This window comes from Pundamilia nyererei, unplaced genomic scaffold (assembly GCF_000239375.1).
Source record: "Pundamilia nyererei isolate P.nyererei 1_Seehausen unplaced genomic scaffold, PunNye1.0 scaffold00029, whole genome shotgun sequence".
Taxonomy (NCBI): Eukaryota; Metazoa; Chordata; class Actinopteri; order Cichliformes; family Cichlidae; genus Pundamilia; species Pundamilia nyererei.
In genome coordinates this window covers 2204161-2228740 of record NW_005187430.1, presented here as the reverse complement: position 1 = coordinate 2228740, position 24580 = coordinate 2204161, and the positions used below count along the sequence as shown (strand labels likewise).

The 24580-nt window shown below is 41.0% G+C and overlaps 1 protein-coding gene across 2 annotated transcripts in view; it reads right to left on the bottom strand.

The window, feature by feature from the left end:
- Positions 1-5137: 5137 nt before the first annotated feature.
- Positions 5138-24580, bottom strand: part of syne2b (spectrin repeat containing, nuclear envelope 2b) — a 52708-nt gene continuing 33265 nt past the window's right edge. Inside the window, exons 34-50 of one of the 2 annotated variants that reach the window (XM_013909713.1) lie at positions 21350-21512; positions 18556-18743; positions 18277-18427; positions 17240-17422; positions 15773-15910; positions 15460-15654; positions 14928-15228; positions 14677-14745; positions 14147-14283; positions 13796-13925; positions 13219-13424; positions 11004-11204; positions 10777-10899; positions 10268-10459; positions 8907-8978; positions 6158-6207; positions 5138-5936 (exon numbers count right to left, since the gene is read on the bottom strand). In XM_013909713.1, the coding sequence (XP_013765167.1) occupies positions 5726-5936; positions 6158-6207; positions 8907-8978; positions 10268-10459; positions 10777-10899; positions 11004-11204; positions 13219-13424; positions 13796-13925; positions 14147-14283; positions 14677-14745; positions 14928-15228; positions 15460-15654; positions 15773-15910; positions 17240-17422; positions 18277-18427; positions 18556-18743; positions 21350-21512 (2710 nt within the window). In that variant the 3' untranslated portion in view covers positions 5138-5725. The remainder of the gene's footprint in view (positions 5937-6157; positions 6208-8906; positions 8979-10267; positions 10460-10776; positions 10900-11003; positions 11205-13218; positions 13425-13795; positions 13926-14146; positions 14284-14676; positions 14746-14927; positions 15229-15459; positions 15655-15772; positions 15911-17239; positions 17423-18276; positions 18428-18555; positions 18744-21349; positions 21513-24580) is intronic. The other variant, XM_013909714.1, reaches the window with a different exon arrangement.

The window sequence follows — 24580 nt, the reverse complement described above, 5'->3', positions numbered from 1 at the left end:
TTCACTGGAACTAAAGACTGAAAAGCAACCCCACACCAAACTCGGCCATTGGATTGCCAGAGAACATGTGGCCACTGCTTTAGAGTCCAGTGTTGCTGTGCTTCACACCCTTGCATCTAAAACTTTGCATTGTGCTTCATGGTGTAAATGGTAATGGACTGATTCTTATATAGCGCTTTTCTACTCTCCCGGAGTACTCAGAGCGCTTAATACAACATGCCACATTCACCCATTCACACAAGCACTTTCTTCTATGATTTTAAGTGCTTATTAACTAACTTTCACAATCTGATGGACGCATCGGAGAGCAGCTTAGGGTTAATATCTTGCCCAAGGATACTTAGCATGTAGTCTAGAGGGAACCAACATTAGATGACCCGCTCTGCCTCCTGAGCAACAGCCACCCTGGCGTGATGTCAGGCTGGGATGCAGCTGCTTGACGGATGGAAACTCGTTCCATGAAGCTCTCTGTTTTTGAGCTAATATCATGGTCACGAGAAGTTTTGAGGTCTGTAGTGATCAACTCCACAGAAAGTTGGTGACCTCTGCAGTGACCTCTATGATTTTGCATGGTTGATCTGATATCCTCGTGTTGGTGTTGTTCCCAGATCATCATACTAAATGTTGTTCCAGGATCAGCATTGCAAGTGACCAATCAGAATGTTGTGACGTCATACTTTTGCGACTTCGGGAAAAACCGGCGTAAAACAAAAAAGTGTACTTAAGCTGCGTGAAACCGCCTCTGTCCGCCGATCAACGGACCCTGACCCTATCCCTAACCGTAACCCTATAATAAACAGTAAGCAGAATTGATATTGTCCTTGCAACATTGGAATTTCATAAATGCACGAATGGCTTGGCGCGCAAAGGAATAACGTCACAACAATGTGATTGGTCACTTGCAATGTTGAACCTGGAACAACATTTTCATGATGGTCTGGGAACAACACCAACACGAGGATATCAGATCATTCGATTTTGCATGGCTGCCTACCACAAATGGCTGAGTTGCTGTCATTCCCAATAGCTTCCTTTTTTTTATTATTATTATTACACCACTAACAGTTGATTGTGGATTATTTAGTTGGGAGGAAATTTCACCATTGGAATTCACTGCGCTCCCGAGAACGACCCATTCTTTCACAAATGTTTGCAGAAACAGTCTGCATGCCCCTAAGCATGGTTTTATACATCTGTGGCCATGGAAGTAATTGGAACACCTAAATTCAGTGATTTTGAGTGGTGAGTGAATACTATTGGGAATATAGTGTATTTATATCCAAAGAGCAGTTGAAACTGTAAAAAATGCCAAAGATAAAACAGTGTGATAGGAATAAAATAGCATTTTTAAAACAAAAAGGTGATTCTCAAATGAGGAATAAAGTTGCTCATAACAACTATTGATTTTCAAGCTTGTTAGAACTGAACTTATACTTTCCATGTGTCTATTTCTATTTCCATTTTTTTGTAGCAAAAGTCTAAAAAAACGAGGGGTATCTCAAGACTTGTGCACAGTACTCAAACTTCCCAAAATGAACTTTGACTTTATTCCATGTCCAGAGTGCTTAAGAATAGCAAATCATTCCCTTCCTCTGGAAAATAACTGTAATAATTTCCCTCACAGTTACATTTCTGCAGAGCACCTGTCACTGGATAATAGGGATGCAGGTCCAGGTCCATCGGTGGAGCCAACAACCTACGTCATCCCTGATAGAGTTGTCACGGAAACAGCTTGAGAGTGACAGAACTGACTGAGGCTAAACCTTAGTGGATATTCATCACCCAAAGATTGGAAAAAAAAAACATAAAAAAACAAAACAGAAAGCGCTGTTGTGAGGTAAAGTTTCTCTTGTCAAGATTTTTGTAGTCTTTAAAAAATTTTTTGATCGAATGTATATTTTGTGTGCGTAAATATTTCTTGTGAATGTGCACTACCATCGCTGTTCATAAGGACATCACTGGCTGGCTGCCCGGCAGCCTGTGTGCGTTTTTTTTGATAAACAGTATTTGTATCTCTTTTTATCACCTTGATGTAACATCCAGAACAAGCCATCTACAAACCGTCTCCACTTACTCATAAGGGTGCACTTGGCCAACAAGTCAACGTTCATTTCTGTAAGATTTGTTAGTCGTACAAGGACGTAAAAGGACGCTGTTCTCTGTCACCCTATTGTGTTTTTTCTGCTTTTATTACTGTGCACTTTGGTGTTTTAATCTGTGCCTGTTTACGCAGGAATTTTCTACAGTCTTTGTACTTATCTGTTTGTGGATTCGATCAACAGTATGTGGCCTTTTACCAAAAACGACTGTTAAACTTGTTCTCTGTTTCTCTGGTTAAACTAATGCTGAATTTATACAGTAAACAGTGGCACAGACCCCTTCTGCAAAGGCTACCAGCAAAATTTGAAAAAAGGAAAATTTCACAATTTAGTCATAGTAATACATCTAATCTGATATAATGAGCTTTAGCAACTTTTTCTCAGACTGTTAGATTTAGAATCGGAACAGCCTGACTGCCTTAAACAAGCCATACCTAAGCCATATGTTTGTACAAGCTAAAATGCACAAAATTAAATTACTTTACAACAACAGAAACTTAGTTTTTTATACTTGATTTCAGCACTTGAAGTTTATCACACTTGAAGCTACTGATCTTGGCTTTACTAATATGCTAATGGTAACACTGGTCACTGTGACATCACCCGATGGTTGGTGAGCCCCATGATGAAGCCTTGAGTGAAGAGTTTTCATTGTTGTCCGTAACAAAGAAATTTGGAGATAAGAAAAGTCTAACTTGTTTTTAACTGTGAAAATGACATAAATATCTTAGATAATCCTCCTTTTTAAAAATGCCCAGAATTGTGAAAATTTACTACCTTTTTCATTATTAATTTTAAACTACTGCCTGAGCCCATAGTGTTTATTTAAGTCACAGAGTAAGCAGTTCTTGACAGATGTAAAATCGTTGTGTAGCCAGGCAGATTGCCCCCTGCTGGTCATTAAAAATAATGTAGATGTGTATGGTACATGGGTGTTGGCTCCTCCTGTCAGAACCTGGGAGCTTTTCCTTCCCACTGTTGCCAACTGCTTGCCCATAGGGAGTCTTTGTATTGTTGTAGGTTTTAGGGTCTTTACAGTAGTATAAAGCACCTTCAGGGAACGGTTGTTGTCATTTGGCACTGTATAAATAAAGCTTAAGACACCAAAAAAAAGAGAAATGTGTTTGTTGCACGTTGCAGATTTATCCATGTTCTTAGCTGTAACTTCTCATGTAGACAAATTGAGCTTTGGCATCAGTCCAGAATCGCTCTGTTTTCAAGGTTGAGAAACTGTTGGCTGTTGATATTTTCCTTTAAAACTATTCAGCTTCTTGTACATATAAACCCTTAAGGGCTCATTTGTGTGTCTTCTTTGCTTTATGATCTCATTAACTACATAAGACTTGAGAAAACAGCCTGTTACTTGGAACATCAAAACTGCAAACAGCTTATTTTCCGTCACACAAAGCAAACTAAAAGGAAATAAATGCACCATGTACTCATTCCCAAGTCATAAAATGTGCCACTTGTGTGCCAGTGTAAATTTAACCTTAGTGCCAGATTATTTAACCACTGTTAATAGACCAATATATGTTTACTCTGCTTTATTTCCTGATGTTTGTGGATTGTGCGCACATGAACACACACCCAAATCTGATGCTGAAGCTGTTTCTGTTGGCAGTCTGTGCACGCCGCACACACTCATGTCAGATCTTGTGTATTCTTTTCACCTGTCTTTTCTGTGAACTCACAACCAGCAGCAGCAGCACATCGTGGCAAACATGGTTTATTGTCAGTTCAAAATTACAAACAGTACATCCCATAAATAAGAGATCACAAAATAAATCAAACTTTACACACCTTTTGTTGTTTCTGTTCTGTGAGGCTTTTGTGCCGAGGCTGAAATTATCTACAGTTTTGAATTGCTCATAGAATCTTCTTTATAACATTTATCAGTAACTTTAACAGTAAATTACACACATTTAATGATCTTTGATTGTGCATGGACACAGCTACATTCACCTCTCAAACGATTTCTTACATTCAAGTTCAACTCAAATTGTGCCGTGTGGCTCTTGAGACGCGCTGTTCATCTGCACTGGAACAAAAAACAATTCAGAAAAATCTCATGTGTACGTAATAACGGGTGATCGTTGCAGACTTTCGTGTCATTGGTCGAGTTGGATAGCCCTGCTCAAGTTTAAAACCTCAAAAAAAAAAAGCTGTACAATTTATGATAAATACAGCTCAAAATAAATATAAAATTCCCTTTCATAATACATGGGTGAGGTTACATAAAACAAAAAGTCACATATAGGGCCAAAACCACAGTCAACTACCAGGTCTGTAGATGAATTGTGTTTTTAGCCTTTGGGGGTTGTTGTTGTTGTAAAGCTGCACATCGACTTTGTGAGGAAACTGTCATGAGCAAATTTGACAATAATATTTACCCGCTCCCTAATATTTTAGAAGTAAAAATGGCAGTTACCTTTGGAAGAGAATTTGTTCCTACAACTGTTAGATTTTTATATTCATTTATATTGTTTAGTATAACAATTTTAATTATCTGTCTGAGCTACGGGACACCTGAGAGGATGAATTAAGTATATATGCATTGCTGGCTAGCCCACCAACTACCTGTGAACCTACAGCTCGTTCTTTTAGGCAAAAAGTGCCAAACAGCAGGTGAACAAAGTTAGCTGCTAGCCGGCTAATGTGCAACTTTGGAAACAGCAACCACAGCTGGATCAAGGTGACTCTTAGGTTGAGTGATCGGCTAAAATATCACACGTATATCATAGGAAAATATTCATCACACTGACTCTTAAAAGTTTGTTTATCAAATTTTCAATATATCAACTTAAGAGTTTTTAAATTACAACCCAGCTAAATAGCACAGTTGAAAGCAACAATTTACCCTTTTTTTCTCAGTAGTTTTCCATTATATACAAGATTCATTTATAACATTAAAAGAACATTATGAGTTAAAAGAATGGTTGTTCTGTTGGATACACAAAGGCATGTCTGCTAAGGAGTCACTGCCATTATTTACAAGAAAAAAACTCTTACAATTCCTATTTTAAATATTTCAAAACCCAAATAAGAAAAAGAGCACGTGTCTTTTCCTTTCTGTACAAAATGTGCTTTTAACAAGTGCCCCCGAACCTAAAGAAACCCCCTAAACAAGCAAAATCGGTACAAATAGCTGCAGTGGTAGAAAATGGCTGGTGTACTCCTCACATTTCTTCAGTTGCTTTGGTAATAACCGCCCTTGAATCCCTCATACCGCACTATACAAAATAGAAGATATCAAAATAAATCGTGGAGCCTTTTTTCCTTTTGCACCGTCTGAATCTGAAAAGTGTGAAATTGTTTCAGCGGGGAAATCAGCTGGCAAATCTACAATCTAAAAATCACAACTTAAACACAGCAGTAATATGGCTTCTTGTTAAGGAGCATAAATAAATAAATAATTTAGTACAGCAATAAAGTTTAGAGTGAAGAACACATGATTCCTTCAGACATGAAGAACTGTGCTTCATTTTTGTATGGGAGGGAGCAGGTACATAACCCGTCACATTGTTAATGGCGTCTATTTGGGATTTTTACCTCCAATATATGGCTGTTTTTGATTTTTTTCTACTATCCCTTTATAAGGAGAACATGGACACAAAGTGTGGCAGTGATCATGTGGGTGGGGGGCCGTTGGTGTAGTGCAGCATGGGGTAGAAAGATCGGGCAAAGTTGTTGGTCAGTGTACAGCTGTAGTTCTCTTCAGAGAGAGGCACCAGGCAGGCCAGAACCAGGAGCATGAAGAAGAGCAGGTGCAAGGGGAAAGCAGCTCGCAGAACCCGGTAGAAGAGGGGTCGCTGTGGGGAAGAGTCCTGTCTCTCCTCCCTGCAAGTGGATAAATGTTGAGAGAGTAAAGAGATGTTTATGTTGTTCATCAAACAGAACAAAAGTCAAAAGCAACATCTTTAATTTTGTATTCTCAAATCCGCAATATAAACAGCCGTTTTGCACTTTGAGATCTAAGATTGGTTTTTTTTTTGTTTTTTTTAGAATAGAGACTGATTTAAGGTTCATTTAACTCTGACTCTAATTAAATAAAAAGCTACCTTTTGGTTGCTGATTGTCTGACCGGAGCTGCCTGCAGACCAGCCTCCTCCTGAATCAAAGAAAAAAAGCACGTGTTTATCACTTGGACAGCGGCTGACAACACTACACAATGGTAGAATGGTGTGTAATAAGAAAGTGAATTTTGCAGAAAATAGAGATTTTTGATAGGAAACTGGTCTCGAAGCACACTGGGAGAGATATCTGTGCAGGAAGTGTGACTTTATCGCGGTGGAAGCAAAACAGTGAAGGTAAGACAAAATTCATGACAATTTTTTCCAAACATCTTTTGCTGCTGGTTCAGTGACTTTTGGTCAGGGAGTTTTGGAATCTGAGAGATGTCGGCTTTCAGCACCCAACAGCATGTTCGTGTATGTTTGCGCTTTGTGTTTGGTTCAGTGGTTGTTGAAATGGTTTTGTGAGCTTTTAGCTGAGATTGTGACGTTTCTGTGGATACCACACATGTCTACATTTAAATAACAGATCTCACAGTACATCCCATTAAACCAGATCTTCTCCTTCTTGCCTCTGGTATGGGGGGCACTGGGGGTCAACACATTAATTGTTTATTGCTTAATTACTTTGTGTAGTATGAATGGCCATAAGGGAGGTTTTTATCAATAGGAACAGATGTAAAACTTGTGAAAATGCAGTAAAAAGTTCAAAATTTATGCTTGTGTTTGTTGTGGTGAGCAGCACATAAAACTAGTTATTCTTAATGGCTTCAAGCGCACATTCAGATCTGAGAGACTCATTTAGACACTGATCCATGGCTCTGTGTTACAAGCAAACATTTCAGCTTCTCTGCTTTTCAAGGACACTTTATATATAGTCTTTTTTATGTAATATACAGTACTGAACTGTAACTTTAGTCTTTTTCTAGGCAGCTTTTTTTTTTTACAGATTTACTACCACTGGGGAAACAAGGACAAGTTTGAAACCTTTTGTCCTGCACAACCGAAAATTGCTGAAAATTAAAACGGGTATGACTTTATCCAGCTCCTAGTTTAGTTATTATAAATTCTGCACTCTGCTTTGTAGACTCCCATATCATTGAAATGCAGCCAGATGCTGCTCAGTTTATGTTTTCACTCCTTTCTTTGCGTTTTCCCAACTCGCTTGCATTTAAATCGGGCTCCCAGTCTCGCTGTGTACCTGGCCTGTACCACTGCACTTGCTGTCCCAAATACCGATGGGCCACTGATAACTGACATATGAAATTATCCCACAGGGTCTATTGTTTGACACCCCTGCTTTAAAACTCCAAGACATCTTTGTTGAAGACCCCAACCCTAACTAAACCTAAAAGCTAGGCAATCAGAATATGTTTAGAAAAAAACCCTCCAAAAAACCCAGATAGCAATTTTTGACTTTCTCCCCAATAAGTCTGTTTCAGAGGGTTAAATGTATTATGGTCTCATATAAATGTTAAAGAAAAAACAGGTTCCAGTTTGAATATTGTGTTCCCTGGAAGTTGTATGTTCAGGAGTGATCCTGAACATACAACAAAATGACCTTCAGTGGGCTCTGTGCTCTTTGCTCACTGCCCAGCACTGTGGAGTCCAACTGGCATTTAAATGGTATTGGTAAGGAGAAAAGCCACTCCCGAGATCAATTTAATTTATTTATATGGTGCCAAATCCCAACAAGAAATGCCACAAGGTATCTGTGATTGTAGGGTAAGACCCTACAATCAGATGACCCCTATGACCAATAAAGTAGGAAGGAAAAACTCCCTTTTAACAGGAAGAAAGCTCTGGCAGAGCCAGGCTCAGGGAGGGGCGGGGCCATCTGCCCTGAGCAGTTTGGAGTGAAGGAAGAAAGACAGGACAATAAACACACTGTGGAGGAGATCGATATCTAATTAATGCTTGCCAGTACAAGTTTCTGGAATTCTGCTAGAGGGAAATATGCCATTCCTCCAAAAGATATTCTGCCCTCGAGGAAAATCAGGATTTGCTTTGCTTGTTAGCAAGTTAGCATTAATCACAAGCAAAACAGAGCAATACTTGTTTTTGTTTATTGTGACCAGCGTGCCTAATGAGTCACAAATACACAACAGTGACTGTGCAGTTTACAAGTTTTACAGTTTTACTACTGTTTACTCTCATTGTAAAGTCAGGGTTTGTTGGGCTGTTCTGACTTTCCGAGCTGGAAGTCCGAGTTGATGGGAATCCCAGATGAATATTCTAATTGGGAACTGGGAAATGTGGACTTAATGTGTAACACATCACAAGACTTTTGCCTCAAATGTACTTTGAGATGAAATCAAACATCCACACTACCAGCATGCCAGGTGAATGTGTGCATGTTATCAGTGTAGCTAAAAATTGCTCAGTCTAAACACTTGAGTAAATTTACTATTTTGATATTTTGCATTAATAAGAATGTTAAACCTAACATGTATAAAAAGCATGTCAAGCTTATTAAACACAGTAACACATTTTGTGTTACGAGTAACATTTTCAGAACAGATTAAAAATAGAAAAAAGTAACTCTGTGTGTGGCTGTGTCCGTGGCACCCCTGCTGGCCAAATTACCAAAATGTTCCTGTGTACCAAATGTACTCTAGACTGGTTCAAATGTGGAGAGTATGCAGTGAAAAATACAGTTATTAATATGGTGGATGTTCAGTGGATGAATTTTACTTTTATTTATTTAACACATCACACTGTTCAACATGTTCAATTTTACTCTATTTTAATGCAGCTTCTGAACAGTCTAAATTAAAGGTAAAACACCAAGGTGTACCTGTTGCAGAAGCGGTGAGCTGAGCTTTCCCAGACCAATGCTTTCTACTTCAGAACTGGTGGAGCAGGTTTCCTGAGACAGTGAGACAAGACTCATCAAACCAGCTCTAAGTCACGAGTTCAGAGCGTTGACAGATGATCGGCTTTGAGGAATGTTGAGCAGCAAACGGCTGCACATTTTTGCATTTCCCCCAGATTTGTGTTTGAACAGATGTGAGTACAGAGTTCAGTGAGGGCAAAACTCACGTTTAAAGGCACTGCTATTAGAGCATGCACTTTTCAATTCAATTTCGCCAAATCACAACAACAGTCACCTCAGGCGCTTTATATTGTAAGGTAGACCCAATAATACATAAATGACTTATATATATTTGAATGATTGACCCTTGAATGGTGGTTTGTTTTCTCCCTTGCTCCTTGCAAGTACATGCCAGAAATTCCCACTCTACAGCTGGACTGCTGTGCACCAAAATATGATCTGAATTACACTCAAAAATAATTTAATGGAAGTGGATCAACTCAACACCGGCTCTTTTTCCTGCATGAATCGTTCTAAATTACAGTCTTTTTCTGGGAAACATCTTGGAAGGGATCATTTAGAAGCTGCAGACCCATAAAGTGCTATCCTCATAGCTGAGTTTAAAAGCTGCAACAATGAGCTAGAAGGCAGAAAAATCTGCAGGTGCACCTTCAGATCATAGTTTTATTTACAGCCAGCAAAGGGTTTTCAACTAAGTATTAGATATGAACATTTATTTTCAGGCATTTAATTTGTCAGATTACTTTTAAACCGCTGAAATGAAGGGATTGTGTTAAAAATGCTTTAGTTCCTCACATTTTAATCTTTTTGTTCAACCCACCGAATTAAAGCTGAAAGTTTGTACTTCAGACTTTGTTGTTGAGTTGTTTCATTTAAAACTGCATCAAATTTAATTATTGTACAGCGCCAATATTACAAAAAACTTGTCTCTGTCCAAATATTTATGGGCCTAACTGTATTTGACTTTTAACATTTAACAATGTTCACAAACAGAAAAACTGATATTTTTTTTTATGGTTTTTGCACAGCCACATAAACTATAGCTCTATATCAAGTTACATTGTGGGCCACATACAGCTGGACAAGTGAAAGAAAATCTTTCATTGTCCTTGTTTCTATGGTAATGGGAGGTTTAACCAATAGGAAAAGGAAAAGTAGTGAAATTTATGACAATACAGGTAAAATGTCAAACTCTCTGCAGTCCTTCATGTGTCTGTGGGTCCAATTGGATTCTTTGCCAGGCCATTTCTGGTCTTTAGGACTTTTATTTGACACCGCTGCTTTATATCATGACAGAGATTTTGAGAGGAAGATGGACCTACCAGTGTTCCCTGCAGTGTACGCAGGTCTGCAGCCACCTGCCGTAGCAGGAGATGCAGCTTGTTGCTGATGACGTGGACCTTCTCTTTGGCCTCTACACTGTCCTCTCCAGTGGCCTCCAGGAGAAGTTGGGAGGAGATTGCCTGCAGTGATGAAACCCGCCGTTGCCGGCCACGCAGCTCCTCCTGCAGAGCCTGCAGCAGGTGGCGACAGAGAGGGCAGTATTAAGACATCAGCTGAGACTCCACAGGCTCTGTGTTACTTACACCAATCACTGCAGCTTTCCATAAAACATTCAAGTATATTTAACCTATTATGCCAATCAGGAAGAATGTCATGTTTTGACAACGTGTGAGTAGGTGAATAGGTGTCTCCTGTATAAAACAAGGATGAAATTGCAGCAACCATATCTACAAATTTCAGTGAATATTTGTCAGATCCAGACTATTAGAGTCAACATGATGTTAGTGCAAAAATAAGGCAAGACTAAAAAGACTATAGTTTGTCTCACTGTGAGCGTGTCTCTGTGCTGCAGGAGTGCAGAGTGCGAGCGGTCGTTGACGTTCACTGTGCGGAGTTTGTCCTCAGCCTGAGCGAGCCACAGCAGCAGCGAGTGTAGCGTCTCGTGAAATTCCTGAATAAGAGGAGAGCAATTCAGGTCAAATCACATTTTGTGAATCACTCCTACTATTTTGAACTCTATGGGGTAAACGTTCAGGAGGTGTCTCCATGTCTGACCTGACACTGCATGACAGCAGAGTGCAGGCTCCTCTCCCAGCTCTCCAGGCCGCTGCAGGCCTGAGTCCAGCTGTGATTGGCTGAGTCCAGGGCCTCCTGCTGCTCGTGCAGCTCGGTGCTGTCGCCGCGCAGGAAGTGATGGCTGCTCAGGTTGATGGAGATCATCAGACACTTGTAGCTGTTGAAAATCTTCTGCATCTCCTTAGCAGAAACCCCCCCCCCCCAAAACATTAATTTTAGACAAACGACAGATGAAGTGTTCCAAAATCTACTGTGCTGACATTCCTTTCATTCGACTTTGATTATTCTGCATTGTGACTTGTATTTCCCCAAACGGTTGTTAATCAGAAGAAAAAGTAAAGTTGGGTGGAGTGAGCACAAGGAAAGGCTGCATGCAGTTTTATTTGATATAATCCTGCTAAAATTGGAGTTAAATTATACAAAATAAATGAACATCCTCCAGCCCGTTCTCTTCAGTAGGACAAATGACATGACAACTCATCTACTTTCAGTCTTCACACGTTATTTCCAGTCTTGTCAATGTCATTTAAAATGGAAGATTTTTTTTTTTACATCTAAATCAGGAAAAAAAACAAAACAAAGAGCAGAGCTCTTACCATGCAACTGCTGGAATCCTAATTTCTCACCAAAAACAGCTCTTTTTGTTAACACATCTATAAGATTTTTCCTCTAATCTTGTCTTTATCCACGCTGAATAAATTAACACTTCTTTAAAAGATAATTGACAATAAGTTCATCATGAAAAAACATAAATCTTTAACATGTTATATATTCAATAATATTAGCTTATAATCCAATAAAATGGAAGTTAGCACAGGAAAAATCAAATATTACCTAATTTATTTATTTATTTTTTTAATAAAGAAGAGGAGAGCAGGAGGAGAAACAATGTCACTTTAGATGTGGTTTGATCTGAAGTATATAGTCTACTCAATCTAATCAGCAGCAAGTCAGTTAAACTTTTGGGATATGATCTGGGCAGTTAAGTAGCAGAGGAGGTTGTTAATCAGTTTCAGCTACTTTGGTGTTAATGAAATTTAAAAAAGGTGCACTCTGATCTTTTCGGACTGTTTTTTCAGTAGTTTTGAATTTGGCTAAGGTGAGCGTCATTGCTGTTAGCATCAGGAGATACCTGGACCTTACAGAGGTTACACAGGTAGTCCAACTCCTCTATGATGGCACATCAATACGTGACATTGCCAGAAGGTTTGCTGTGTCTCCCATCACAGTCTCAAGAGTATGGAAGAGCTTCCAGGAGACAGGCAGGAGACTAGGAGAGCTGGACAGAGCCATAGAAGGCCCTTAATCCATCAGCTGGACTGATATCTGTTTCTGTGCAAGGAGTAACAGGATGAACTCTTCCAGAGCTACAAAATGACCTTCAGTGGGCTCTGTGCTCACTGCCCAGCACTGTGGAGTCCAACTGGCATTTGCCATAGAATACCAAAATTGGCAACCCACCCTGTGCTTTTCACAGATGAGCAGCACCGCACAAGAGCAGGTCCACCCTGAGCACATGTGACATGGTCTGAAGAAGTCAAGAAGAAAATTACGCTGCCTGTAACAGCAGCACCTTGATTCCCAGGTATTGGGATGAACATCTTGTCAGACTCTACACTGGTGCAGTGAGTCCTTGGCTCCCCCAGCCTTGGAGTTGGAGCATGAAGTAATTTATATCACTGACTGGCCTCGACGCTCACCTAAATTCAATAGAATACCTCCTGGACATTATGTTTTGGTTCAGCCGATGCTGCCAGGTTACACCTCAGAGTGTCCAGATTTGGGAGGAAATCCCCCAGGACACCGTCCATGAGGCATGCATAAAAGCACATGGGGGCCAAGCAAAGTGTTGAGTAGCATTTCTGAGTTGCTGCAATGAAATTTCTGCAGAATGGACTAGCGTGCTTTGTAATTTTTTCATTTTGATTTTCACGGTCCGTTTGAATTCACCCCTCTGTAGGTTTATCATTTTCGGCCCCATCAAATGATGTGGCGTCCTTTTGTTCCTATCACATTAGTCAGTCCATATATGCAGCCATCCAACATGATTGTTTTCTAAATGTTCCTTTCATGTTTTTTGAGCAGCGTATACACTTCAGTTATGCCCATCTTAGGAAAATATCCCAAGGTTTCACTTTTTTATTTGCCTATTTTACTTCCGCGAACGTCCTCCTGCTCTCAGATTGGTTGTTACCTTGAGTTTCCTGATGTTGACCTCGATGTCTCGGATGCTGGTGGACGGTGCTATTCTCTTCAGCCTCTCCAGCTCTGGCAGCACCCTGCCAAGCCAGGAAGTGACATCAGACAGGTCAGAGTTAAGCTTCTGCCACTGTTCCAGGTCCTGCTTGATGTCCGCTGCGTTTTTATGTGCTTGTAGCAGCTCCCAGCGCTCGATAACACCTGAGGAAACAAGGAAGAGGGATGAGTATGTGTATAAATGCTACTTGCCACACACACGGATCTGTTCAAGATTTCTGTACTCCACTATCCATCCCCCTTTTATGTCCTCTTTTTTTCAAAGACATCTCAGGTGGATCTGCCAGACCCAAGAGCTTTGGCAGCCTCTGGTCTATTTTCTTGCTCCATTATCAACAAAGGTACATTTGGAGTTTGAGTCCATGTTAGTACATTTTTGTCCTGTATTTTAGTGTGTGGATTTTCTGAAAATGTGTTTTCCGACTTGCCTTCAGGACCTCCAGCATGATCCCTACTGTTACATGTTTCAAACAGAGTGAGACCTCTCGCACCTGTGGTTATCTCTGTCTGCGTACCCGTGCTGGTATGCTTGCTGGCCGTGCTGCTGGTCAGGCCTGCATCCTCCAGCTCCTCCTCATCGTTCAGCATGAGTTTGACCCTCTTCACGCTGTCGATGCTGCCACTGCACTCTGACATTAGCTTCGCCTGAACACACAGATACACACACAATCAGTTTGAGGCGTTACACTGGTTAAAAAAGAAAAAGAAAAAAGGAAGCACTCTGCATTCTTATGCCTATGTGTTTTATTCTTAGAAATATGAAAGATGATAAAAAGTCTTCAAAAATCTAACATAGTGTACCATTTCTATTGTGTTTATTTTGGACCTGACGTTGGACCCAATAAGTATCGTGTGTTTGTACGTACATAGCCCTGCTGATGGAAGGGAGTGCCGGTTGTGTGTGTAGGGAAAGAGCTCAGGGCTTGGATGATATCTCGAGGAAGCTGTTTCCTCTCCGGGGAGCCAGGCAGATGCCAGCTCGGCATGTCAGTCACTGACTTCACTGAGGAGACCGAGAGGAGAAAACAGTGACTGTTAAATTTCAAATAAAAACTTCAGTGACAAGAGTAATGATGGAAAGACAGCTCCTTTCACCAGCCCTCCGACACATGCATGAAAAGGTTCACCGTGCATAAACCAAATGAATAAACCACAAATGGATTGAAGAAACACACACAACCGACTTGCAGTATCATGCAGGTCTCATGATCTTCAATCGCTAACCAAACCAAACATTTCAAAGTGAATGATAATTTGCGGCCGTGCGCAGCCACATTTGTGACTCATGGTGGAAATGGGGTGAAATAAGAGAAAAGATTAAAAAAGGTGAAAGCAGGATGCTAGTTGAAAAAAAATGCATAGCAAAGCAGACACATGCAGGAGGCAGAGCGCCTACCCGAGGCTGCTTTCACTGCACTGGCAGTCACTTTAAAAAACGACTCTGAATTCTCTGTGACCTTCATGTCTGTAAGAAACAGTGGAGGTTAACGTCTCACAGCTGAGGATATGGAGATCTGCAAAGGTGTTAAAGGTGTTACAGGAATATCAAAAACGGCTTTTTTCAGCTTTTTTCATCTGAAGAATTAATACAGAATGCTATATAACATAACTTAACCCATGAGCCTAAAGTCCTGACACGAAGCTAACCTGACAGAGCGCTGAAGAAGGTGGCATCCTCGTCGTCCTCATGGGATGATGACCCCCCCACGTCGACTGTGTGATCCCACTCTAGGGGGATGGAATCCACACTGAGGGGGGTCTCTCTTCCTGATCGCTCTATAGGGGGTACCAGGAGGTGGCACATCACCTGTGGTCCACCTGAAACTCCTCCCACTGCTATATCCACCTCCTTCCTTCTCCTCTCCGCCATCCAGGACGGGGTCAAATCGGGTGAATCGTCTCGGTCTGTGTCTCGGTCTGACATCTCCCTCTCCTCCTCCTCCAGAACCTGCAGGTTGGGAAAAAAAAACCCTGATAAATAAGATGACAAATGTCTCTTGAAGTTAATGTCTGTGAGTTAGACACATATTTAAAAAATCAAGCATGTCCTCAGATTAAAAAAACAAAACAAAAACAAATGCTTTTATCCCATTCATTCTCAGAGCAGCAGTTTACAGGTACAGCCAGTCTGAGAAAACTCCAGCTTTTTTATTTTTTCTGAGTCATTTATACTACTAACCGGACGTCTATTGACTAGGCGGTGATGGAAGCGAGCCACTCTGCCAAACACCTCCTGGCAGTAGGAGTGGAGCTCCTCCAGCTCATCCTCAATAAGCACAGCGTCCAGAGGAGCACTCTTCTGGATCAGGTTCTCCCCAAATACGATCAGGGCATCGATTTTGTTGGTGTTCAGGGTAATCTCCTGCTGAAAACCCTGCAGAGGTAAATGACACGACGGTATGAAAATATTTCAGCCAGTGAGAGACCCAGCCAGTCCATCAATATGTAAACAGGATAATGTTACAGCGCAACATCAGTAGGGAAATACTCACGTTTAGCTCTCTCATTTTCTCTTCGATATCGCTCTCTGAGAAGTGCTCTACATTGGTGAGCTGAAGGTCCATTTCAGTCAGCCAAACGAGGATCCCCTCACGAGTTCCCTCAAAGTCTTCTCTTTGAGACGTAAAATACTGAATAGGACAGAAATATTACTTTTAGTATATTCCTTTGATGCCATAAACTGTGTGCTACAAATATTGCCGGCTTATGTGATCCAGATATCAACTTGCTGTGTAAGTGTAGTGTCACATAAGGTTGGGCGATTGTTGATAGGCTGAGCCTTTCACCAAAAGAGCGATTTATTTATTTATTTGCCCATGAGTAAGTTTGTTAATAATGTTGAAGCTAAGAGAAGCAGTCGACAGAAAAAATAATAGAGCCTTTTTTACGGTACCCTCTTCTATCTGCGAACTAACGCACCCTCCTCAGAGTGCGCCCAAATGCAGTGATTCAATTACTCAATTCAATTACTCTTAACAGAAAGACAGAAAGGCAGTAGCCTATGTGGGGAGATGGGGAGGAAAAGAAAGGGAAACTGGCTTCTTTTGTCCACTATAACCGTGTTTACAGGCTGTTCCAGTGTTTATCTGACTTACACACTCAACCAAACAACAAATACAAAATTATACAAAAAGTAAGTTAAAAATCAAAATGTCTCTTCCAGCAAACATTAAAAAACAATCTCAGACATGAAGTCTTTTGTGTGATTTGGTGAATCTCAAATAAATGAATGAAGCAAAAAAGAGCTATATTAATACTGAAACAAACAGAAGGAGGTAAAATATTCCCTCCTTCTAAATGCGTAACTCAGTCCATGCATGATTACATTGCTCCGCCCATCGAAAAGTCACCTGTGCAAATATATCGTTATTTACTAGACTAACGATTGTCGGTTTGAAAAACTTTACATATCGCTCAACCTTAGTGACAACTACTGTGATGCAAACTGGTGATACAGAACCCATCTGCACAGTTATGGTTACAGACTCTCTACACTTGTGTTTTTGTATTAATCATTTCCCATTAATGTAGCCCATAATGTCGCAGAAAATCTGATTTTGTGAGAGCTCTTGCCGCTGTACGTGCCTTATTGGCAATTGGCACCAAGCAGCGGAATTCTTTGATTACAAGGCATCTCCATAAAGCAACAAAAACATCTCCATCTGTTCAGAAGCACATGGCACGAGGAAAACGCCTCCCTGCCAACATGATGCCATGTGCCCTGTCACCGTCTGAGAGGTGACCTAAATCCTGACAGCTTAGCGTGGAGCAGGGAGATACTACACAGATCATCTGATAATGCCTGAAACACAACAATGTTTGATTTCTGTTTATATATAAATATATATATGTATGTATATCTATTTATTTTTTTTCATTTTACAGTCACTCTTGCTTCTAACAGAGTAGCTTTCCTAAGGTACCTTCAGCCAGTCCTGACCTCCGACCTCCTTTCTCACCTTCAGTCTGCGGAGCACGGCTGTGACCCTCCTCTGCAGGCTGTCCCACCGCTGGTTCCCCTCGTGGACCATGACCTTAAGTTTGCTGGCGGCGTCGGTGCGGTTCTCTCGGGCCAGACGGCGGTACTGTTTGTTGACCAGCTCCAGCTGAGTCAGGCGCTCATGAACCTGCCGCTGGAACGCCTGAAAGTCACACATGAGTGTCAATGAGAAGAACACTTCAAGCTGGAGCGGGTGCTTTAATAGAGTGCACATGCTTTGATGTATCTGTTAACATAGCCGTGTTGAAGATTACGTTAAGAAAAAATCCCCTGAAAACAAAGAACAACTAGTCACTTACAGAAAGTTGTTAAAGCAAATTTTGTTGATTCCACAACAGAAATGTGAGCACTGGTTATAAGGCTGTGTGAAATAACCTTTTCTTTATAAATACAACCCACAGCTGATTTGCATCTTTAATAATGACACTCCACAGCTTCCATAATATGTCACTGACAGCCAGGATACATAATGTAGGTCACTGGTATTTTTTAAACACCACTATATACACTGGTTCCCTGTTGCTGTAGAAATGAAGCCATTTCAGCAAATTCCAGATTACCAGACACTAATCTGTGCTTCTAATCTAGACCAGCGCACCAAAGGTCACCAGTGAGTCACAGCGCAACAGGACACCTGAGCACCTAAAACTGTGTTTGATGCGTCTTTGGTGTCTGCTGATTCAAGGGAAATATAAAATTAGAAAGAAAAACAAAAATTGAAAACAGCTATTTAACAGCTGCTGAACCTTTTCCCCTCTGGACCAGACATTCATGCTGTCCTGTCTCCCTCACCCATCACAGCAAGTGGCTGCCTGGTGCTACCGGCTTCTTCTTTTCAAAAGGGAGTTTTTAATTTCCTTTCCTTTTTTTAATGAATGAGCTGACCTTTTTACATTTTAACATACCCCTGGCTTTTCCTGTAGTGCTAATATCAGAATGCACAGAAATCCCAATTATTTAGGTCCACCCAAACAGAGAGCAAAATAATCTGCTGACCTCAAACTTCTTGAGTTCCTCCTTGGCGCTGGTGTAGAGGACGTCGGCGGAGTCGGGGCTGGCTGCTGTCAGTTCTGCCGTCTTCAGCCAGTGTTCAAAGCGAGAGTAGTCATCGAGGAACTTACACCAGAGACGCCACGTTTCCTCAATTCTGAGGGCAGAAAAGGCACATGTTAACTTCTAATCACAGTAGCCCGAGCTCTGGAAGGTGTAAGACCCCCCCAACCACTGTAAACTAAAGAATCAGTACACAATCTTCAACCCTTCCTGGCTGCTCACCTCATCCTCCTCTCCATGGACATGGCACAGATGTTTCTCCAGCGGCGGTCCAGGCTGAGGGTGGTCTGCTGGATCGAGTCGTTCTCCGAGTCACTGCCGCAGGCATCGGCATCGTGGAGCAGGACGTCGCACAGCGTCAGCACCGAGGCCACGCTCTCTGTGTGCTGCTCGATGTCCCGTTGCAGATCCTGAATGCCAACCGGCACAGATAAAACAAAAGACAAAAAAACTTTTTCTTTAACTTTCTCCTCTTCTAGAAATCACAAAGTAAAACCCAAACTCTGTATTTTTCTGGTTTGTTTTGAGGCCTGCAATCTGTAGACACAGCACAGCATGATTCCCGGGTGCTGTTCGTTTTGGCCCTTGGTGTTATGTTCTTAGTTTTTTCCTCATTTTTGCCTTTTCCCAGAGTTTGTGTGAGTGTGTGTGTGTGTGAGTGTGTGTGTGAGTACGTAAGCATGAGAGAGAGACAGCGAGAGCTCCCTCACTGGGGCTGGACACCACTTTTTGTTTGTTCAAAGTTACCACTCTCTAGGTTGCCATGGTGACCAGTGAAAGCTTAAAGTGCCTATCCACACAGGAGTCATTTCAGCCATCCCTCATCTGCTAATGGAGAGACCTGCAGCCTTTTTCTGAGGAACAGGAGAAGTCCAATTTCTTTAAGGCTCTGCACATCGCCACGCCGATTCGAATTCGTCTCCTTTCATTTTGCCTGTCATCTGTCTCCATTTCACTCCTTTACAACTGCCACCATTTCTTTCATCAGATATGAGCTCTATGTCTTCAGACACGTCCCTGTCCAGATTTAGACAGAAAGCTGGAGTCCGATTTGTTTTGCAGATTCTAAGTGTATCTTTTCCCCTGAACTGCACAGATCTGTAAAATTCTGAGTGGAGAAAAATCATTAGCTAGAGATATTCAGTGATTTAAGAAATTAGTGCAATTGAACCCCTTTCACTGTTAACTTGTCAAATGAACACATCTGTGCTTGCTTTGACCCCCAAATCCATCATAAAAAAAAAGACATAAAAAAAGAAAGAAAACTCTCCAAACTCTTGGGTTACTAGCAGTGCTGACAAGTTCAGTTACTACGTAGCAGTCAGTCGCATTTTAGACCCCAAAAAAGTAAGGAGCACTCAGGCTGACATGCTTGTGGCAGAGTAGAGCACTTTCAGAAGTTCAGAAAATGTTGAGTTTCTCACAGAAAAAGTGGCTCATGTCAACCAGTTTGTGGGGCCCAGCTTTTAAGGGAAAGGCTGATCACTGAGTTTTAGTACTTATTTCTAAAATAATGTGGTAAAGCTGAAAGAGTTGCAGTTATATAAAATGGAAACAATAATATATATGCGTGCGTGTGTGTATATGTACCTCCTGCTTAATGGGTGGGACAATCTCACTGAACCCTTGTTAACATCTAAAGGTTTTTGTAAAAAACTTTCAAAATGTTTCAAATGCGATGTTACGTTCTCTGTTTGCATTTGTTTAACGCGTGTACCTACATACCTTCACAGTAACCAAAAATTGCATACATGACAGAATACAGAATGAACAATTTAAAAAAGCCCTGCCAAAAAGTGCTGCAGGGTTGGTGTTTACTCTTTTACAAAATAAACACTATAAATAAATAAACACTATGTTGTATTCTATGCATGCATTTAATCAAGGTAGGTCTGGGAGTTATTCTGTTCTTTTAAAGCATTACTGTGCTTGTTGATAATGTGGTCTGACTTTAGCAAATTCACATATTTTGACCAACGTACCCTAGCCCTTTTTAAAAGCAAGAATAAACACATTGTGGGTTTAAAGGGAATGTGCCCATTTGTCACATTTAATGCTATATACGTGTGCATTTAAATGTTTAATCCAGTGATAAAAAATGCAAAATGAACCACAGGTCCAACAACTACTGTCACCTGATCTCATCCGTACTATCAAACGTGCATATCTATATGAGATTTTTCCAAAACCCGAGAGGCAAACAGGCAACTCTACCCAAGACACAAAAACAATATTTCTCCCTCTGAACCCTTCCACCCATCTTTGCTCTAAGACCTGGAACTTTTAGCCATTTCCCAAAGTACTGCTATATGGCAGATGACAAATGGAGTAACAGGCTAAAGTCCATTTACCTTTTTTTTGGACCTCCTCATGAGCTCTGCCTCTCAGCGCATTTACCATCTCTCAGCCCAGCGTGACAGCTGTCTCCTTCACAAACTCCTCTCTTAGCAGAGCCTTGCTGAGATTTTACTTTGCAGCGCACATTATTCACTCTTATGTTAGTATGCTTTGGACCACCACAGGGTGGCCATAACATAAAGGGTTTAAAACCAGACGCAATGTCTCCCCTCACAGTGGAGTCCTAATTCTACCTCGTGCATTTCTAAAATAGCACTTTAAGTGCCCCTTTTTCCTTTTTTTACCTTGAAGATGTCCGAGTTCAGTAGATTTGTATAGAGAGCTCTCGTTTTTCTTCCACAAAGAAACCATAAAAGGTGATTTGCTCACCTTTCATGAGATCTTCCTTTTTCACATGGCTGTGGGAGGCGATTGGCTTTAAATACCAAACAATCAAAGAAATAATCACTCCAGTTGTCACACAGCATTGTGCCAACTGTTCTCTTCTTCTTAGAGGTTATATTAGTTATTAAGAGGTACTTCATGTAGATCTTGAAATGAAATTTTAGATCTTTAGTTTCCTGGTCTTGCAGGACTTTGTAGGTTTTGACTGAATCTTTAAAAATACACACTTTCATAAGTTAATGCATCTCACACAAGTCCTTCCATCTTTGCCCACCTGCTGTTCAGCTAGTTTCCTCTGAATCTCATCACTGTGGCAGGTGCTGTAGACCACCGGCTTGGCTAGCTCTGTCTCAATACGGGACAACCACGTCCGCAGGTTGCTCATGTTCTTATCAAGCTGCTGCACCGTCACCAGCGTCTCTTTCAGCTTCCTCACCCTGTCGAGGAAAGATGCATCACATTAGAACAGTTCTCACTGGAGTTTAGCTTGTCACAGATCACCAGAAAGGGTAAAAAACCTTCAAAAAAAATTCCCCCAGTCAGTTTCTGACTTCTGTGCCCCATTTGTGGCTCTCTGCCTAAAGCTACAGGTATGTTAAATAGCTTAAAGGAACATAATACATGTAAACAGCTTTAGCAAGCAGCAGCCTGTGCACCAATTTCCAAAACCTTCAGGCATCTGAAGTCAAAATCTGCAAGTCTTACATCCACCAGCTCTTTAAATAATGCATGCATTTGTTTTTCTGTTTGTCTCAAGTGTGTAACACAAGGTTTTGTTTTCATCATGCAATTTGAGGAGACAAAAAACTGAATTAGGACACTAAGGATGCTGAGCAAACACCCATCAACCTGCCACTGTGAACGCTACGTTCAGCCCCATGTCACACATTAGCACTGTGGCAGGTTTTAACTTTGTGTGGGAAGCGCTGCTGTCGTTCCAACGAATGACACAACGGGAGCCATTATAAGCCACGCTGCAAGCTGACCTACATCTGACTGAGAGCTGCGTGTTGTCTGAGAGAGCGGCTGCATTCCAGCACAGCTCTCAGGTCAGTGACCTACATCGGTTCATTCCACAACACACGCAGAGAGGAGGGAGGTGACTCAGCAACGTCATGTGACCAGAAGTAAAAAATTCCACATCTTAATATTCACTAAATTGCAGGCTCGGATGGAACTCTACACACATCCAGAGTGTGGTCTGTTAATTATAGATCTGTCACTGCTCTTAACACAAATATGTTTTTGCAGCTTCTATCTTAGCCATAGCAAGGATGGGGCACCTAATGTCCTCAAACGTCCTGGAATTTGTTCGATACACCGGCCCAACGCCAAATTAAAAAAACAACAACATGACTTTTAGTGACATCAGCGGGTTACAAAAGCTGGGGAATGACATGAAGACAACTATCCAACAACAAGTTTTTGTTAAGATATTTTTGTAGTTGAAAGAATAAACTCGGCACACAAACTGTGTGACAGAGAAAGTTTCTTAATGATCATGTCTCTCAGTAACAAAAATTTACTGGAAAAAACACATCAAACCGCTCCAAGTACCTCAAGAAGGAAAACTCAGTGAAGAGCAGAGTTTATTTATCACTCCTGTGTTCTCTGTGCTGTCAAGTAAAAGCAGACAATCTGAAATCATAATGACATTGTGGTTGTTGCCACCTTAAGCTGTTTGACATCACTGACCACTTAAAGGATTATTAGTCATTTGGAGTTTTGTGTACGTGTTGGATACAGACGTTCATCTGCTGTATGTAAGGTTTTTCTTATTCCCTTTTGCTGAAAATATTATGCACTGCCTTTCATTTCTTTGGTGCCACAAAAATAAGAAACATTTGGAACACCTTTAGAGCCTAATGACAGCCTCTGCCATTTATGCTATACTTCGACCTGAATGCCAAAACTTTTAGTGAAATAAAAGTAATGTTATAGCTTATTATACTATTATAGTATTTTAAGTATCGTTATTAATTTTCAAGTTCAAAACTCTTTCTCAAAGCTACAGGTGAAGTTTTCTTTCCTCCGTTCACTCTTAACTGCTGGTTATCATTGTGCTTTAAGGTTGAGGGGACAATGTTTAGAGGACTTTAAGACTTTATTTGGATTATTGCATTTGATATGAATTTGGATCAGGTGGCCTAAAAAATATTGTATAGCTGATCAATGAGACTTCATTGTGAATGTCGTTTCACATCACTTCTGTGATAGATTGGTGTTCTGGGTTATTCTGGGTTTTGTGAATGCTTTTGATTTCCTTACAATACACCCACTCATGAATCTTTTGGCAATTCTTGGTCAGTGCAGATGTATGAATATATAACCTTAGCTTATCTCAATAAATGTTTTAAATGATTTATACCTCACATCTGGATCTTTGCTCTTTAATTAATCACATTTGTAATGTTTTTTATTAATGTATTTCTTAACCCAATTAAAAATTGGGTTAAAAAATACATTAATTATTAACACAATTTTTCAACAATTGTCTAACTTCAAATTTTGTAAGTTATTATGATGGGACTTAATTCAATTTATTCATTTTTATCCATATAGCAATAAACACTGTAATACAGAAAGCCCAACAATCAGACGGCCCCCTAGGAGGAGGCGCTTGGCAACAGTGGGAAGAAAAAACTCCTTATTGACATGAAGAAACCTCCTGTGAAGTTAAAGTGGATCTTCAGAGCGAGCTGGGATGCTGTTTGTTTGCTTTTCTCTAGGTTGCTCTTAACAGTCTATTAGATTTGTCTCACCAGAGTGATTTATGTCCACTGATTTCATTGAAAATAGCAGTAATGTCGTCCAGAACTACAATAAAAAGTGTAGCTGTGTGTCATGTACTAATCAATGTGCCCACTGTGCATACGAGGCAGTACAGCTCAATGATGCAACAATGAGTCTGATGCAGCAACAAGCTGCATTGAGCCCACCAAGTTTTCTGCTTTGCATACAGACACAGACTGGGAATGTTGGATGCTGTTGCTGCCCCAGTAGCAGAGATAGAACAGGGGTTCCCCTGCTCCATATTTAGCTGATGATGCCTGGTTGTTTTTATGTGTCTCTGTGCAGGTGTGAGCTCTGGGCTGCACATCTGTACCATATGTGATGATGTTGCACTAGACAGAGGAGCGGAGAACACCACCAAAAACATGCCGCTGCATACCCTCACAAAAATACACATCTGCTGTCCAACCTTTTATTTGAATGTAAACGCGCACGAGGCAAGCCCAAGCTAAACTGAATTAGCTCTGAAAGACTCGGCGTGTGTCTGCCTGCCTGCCTGCCTACGTGCCTGCATCAACAAAGCTCAGCCCATCCCCCTTTGCTCCTCAACCTTCGTCTCCTTATCATAACAAAACACCCAATCTGCCCCCCCACCCTTTCACCCGTCCGCTTTTCCAGCCTCACGCGCCAGGTCGGACGGGGCGTGATGAAGTCTCCAGATCAGGGTGAGAGGTACTTACAGGCTGGTGAGGAGACTACTCCATGATGGTGG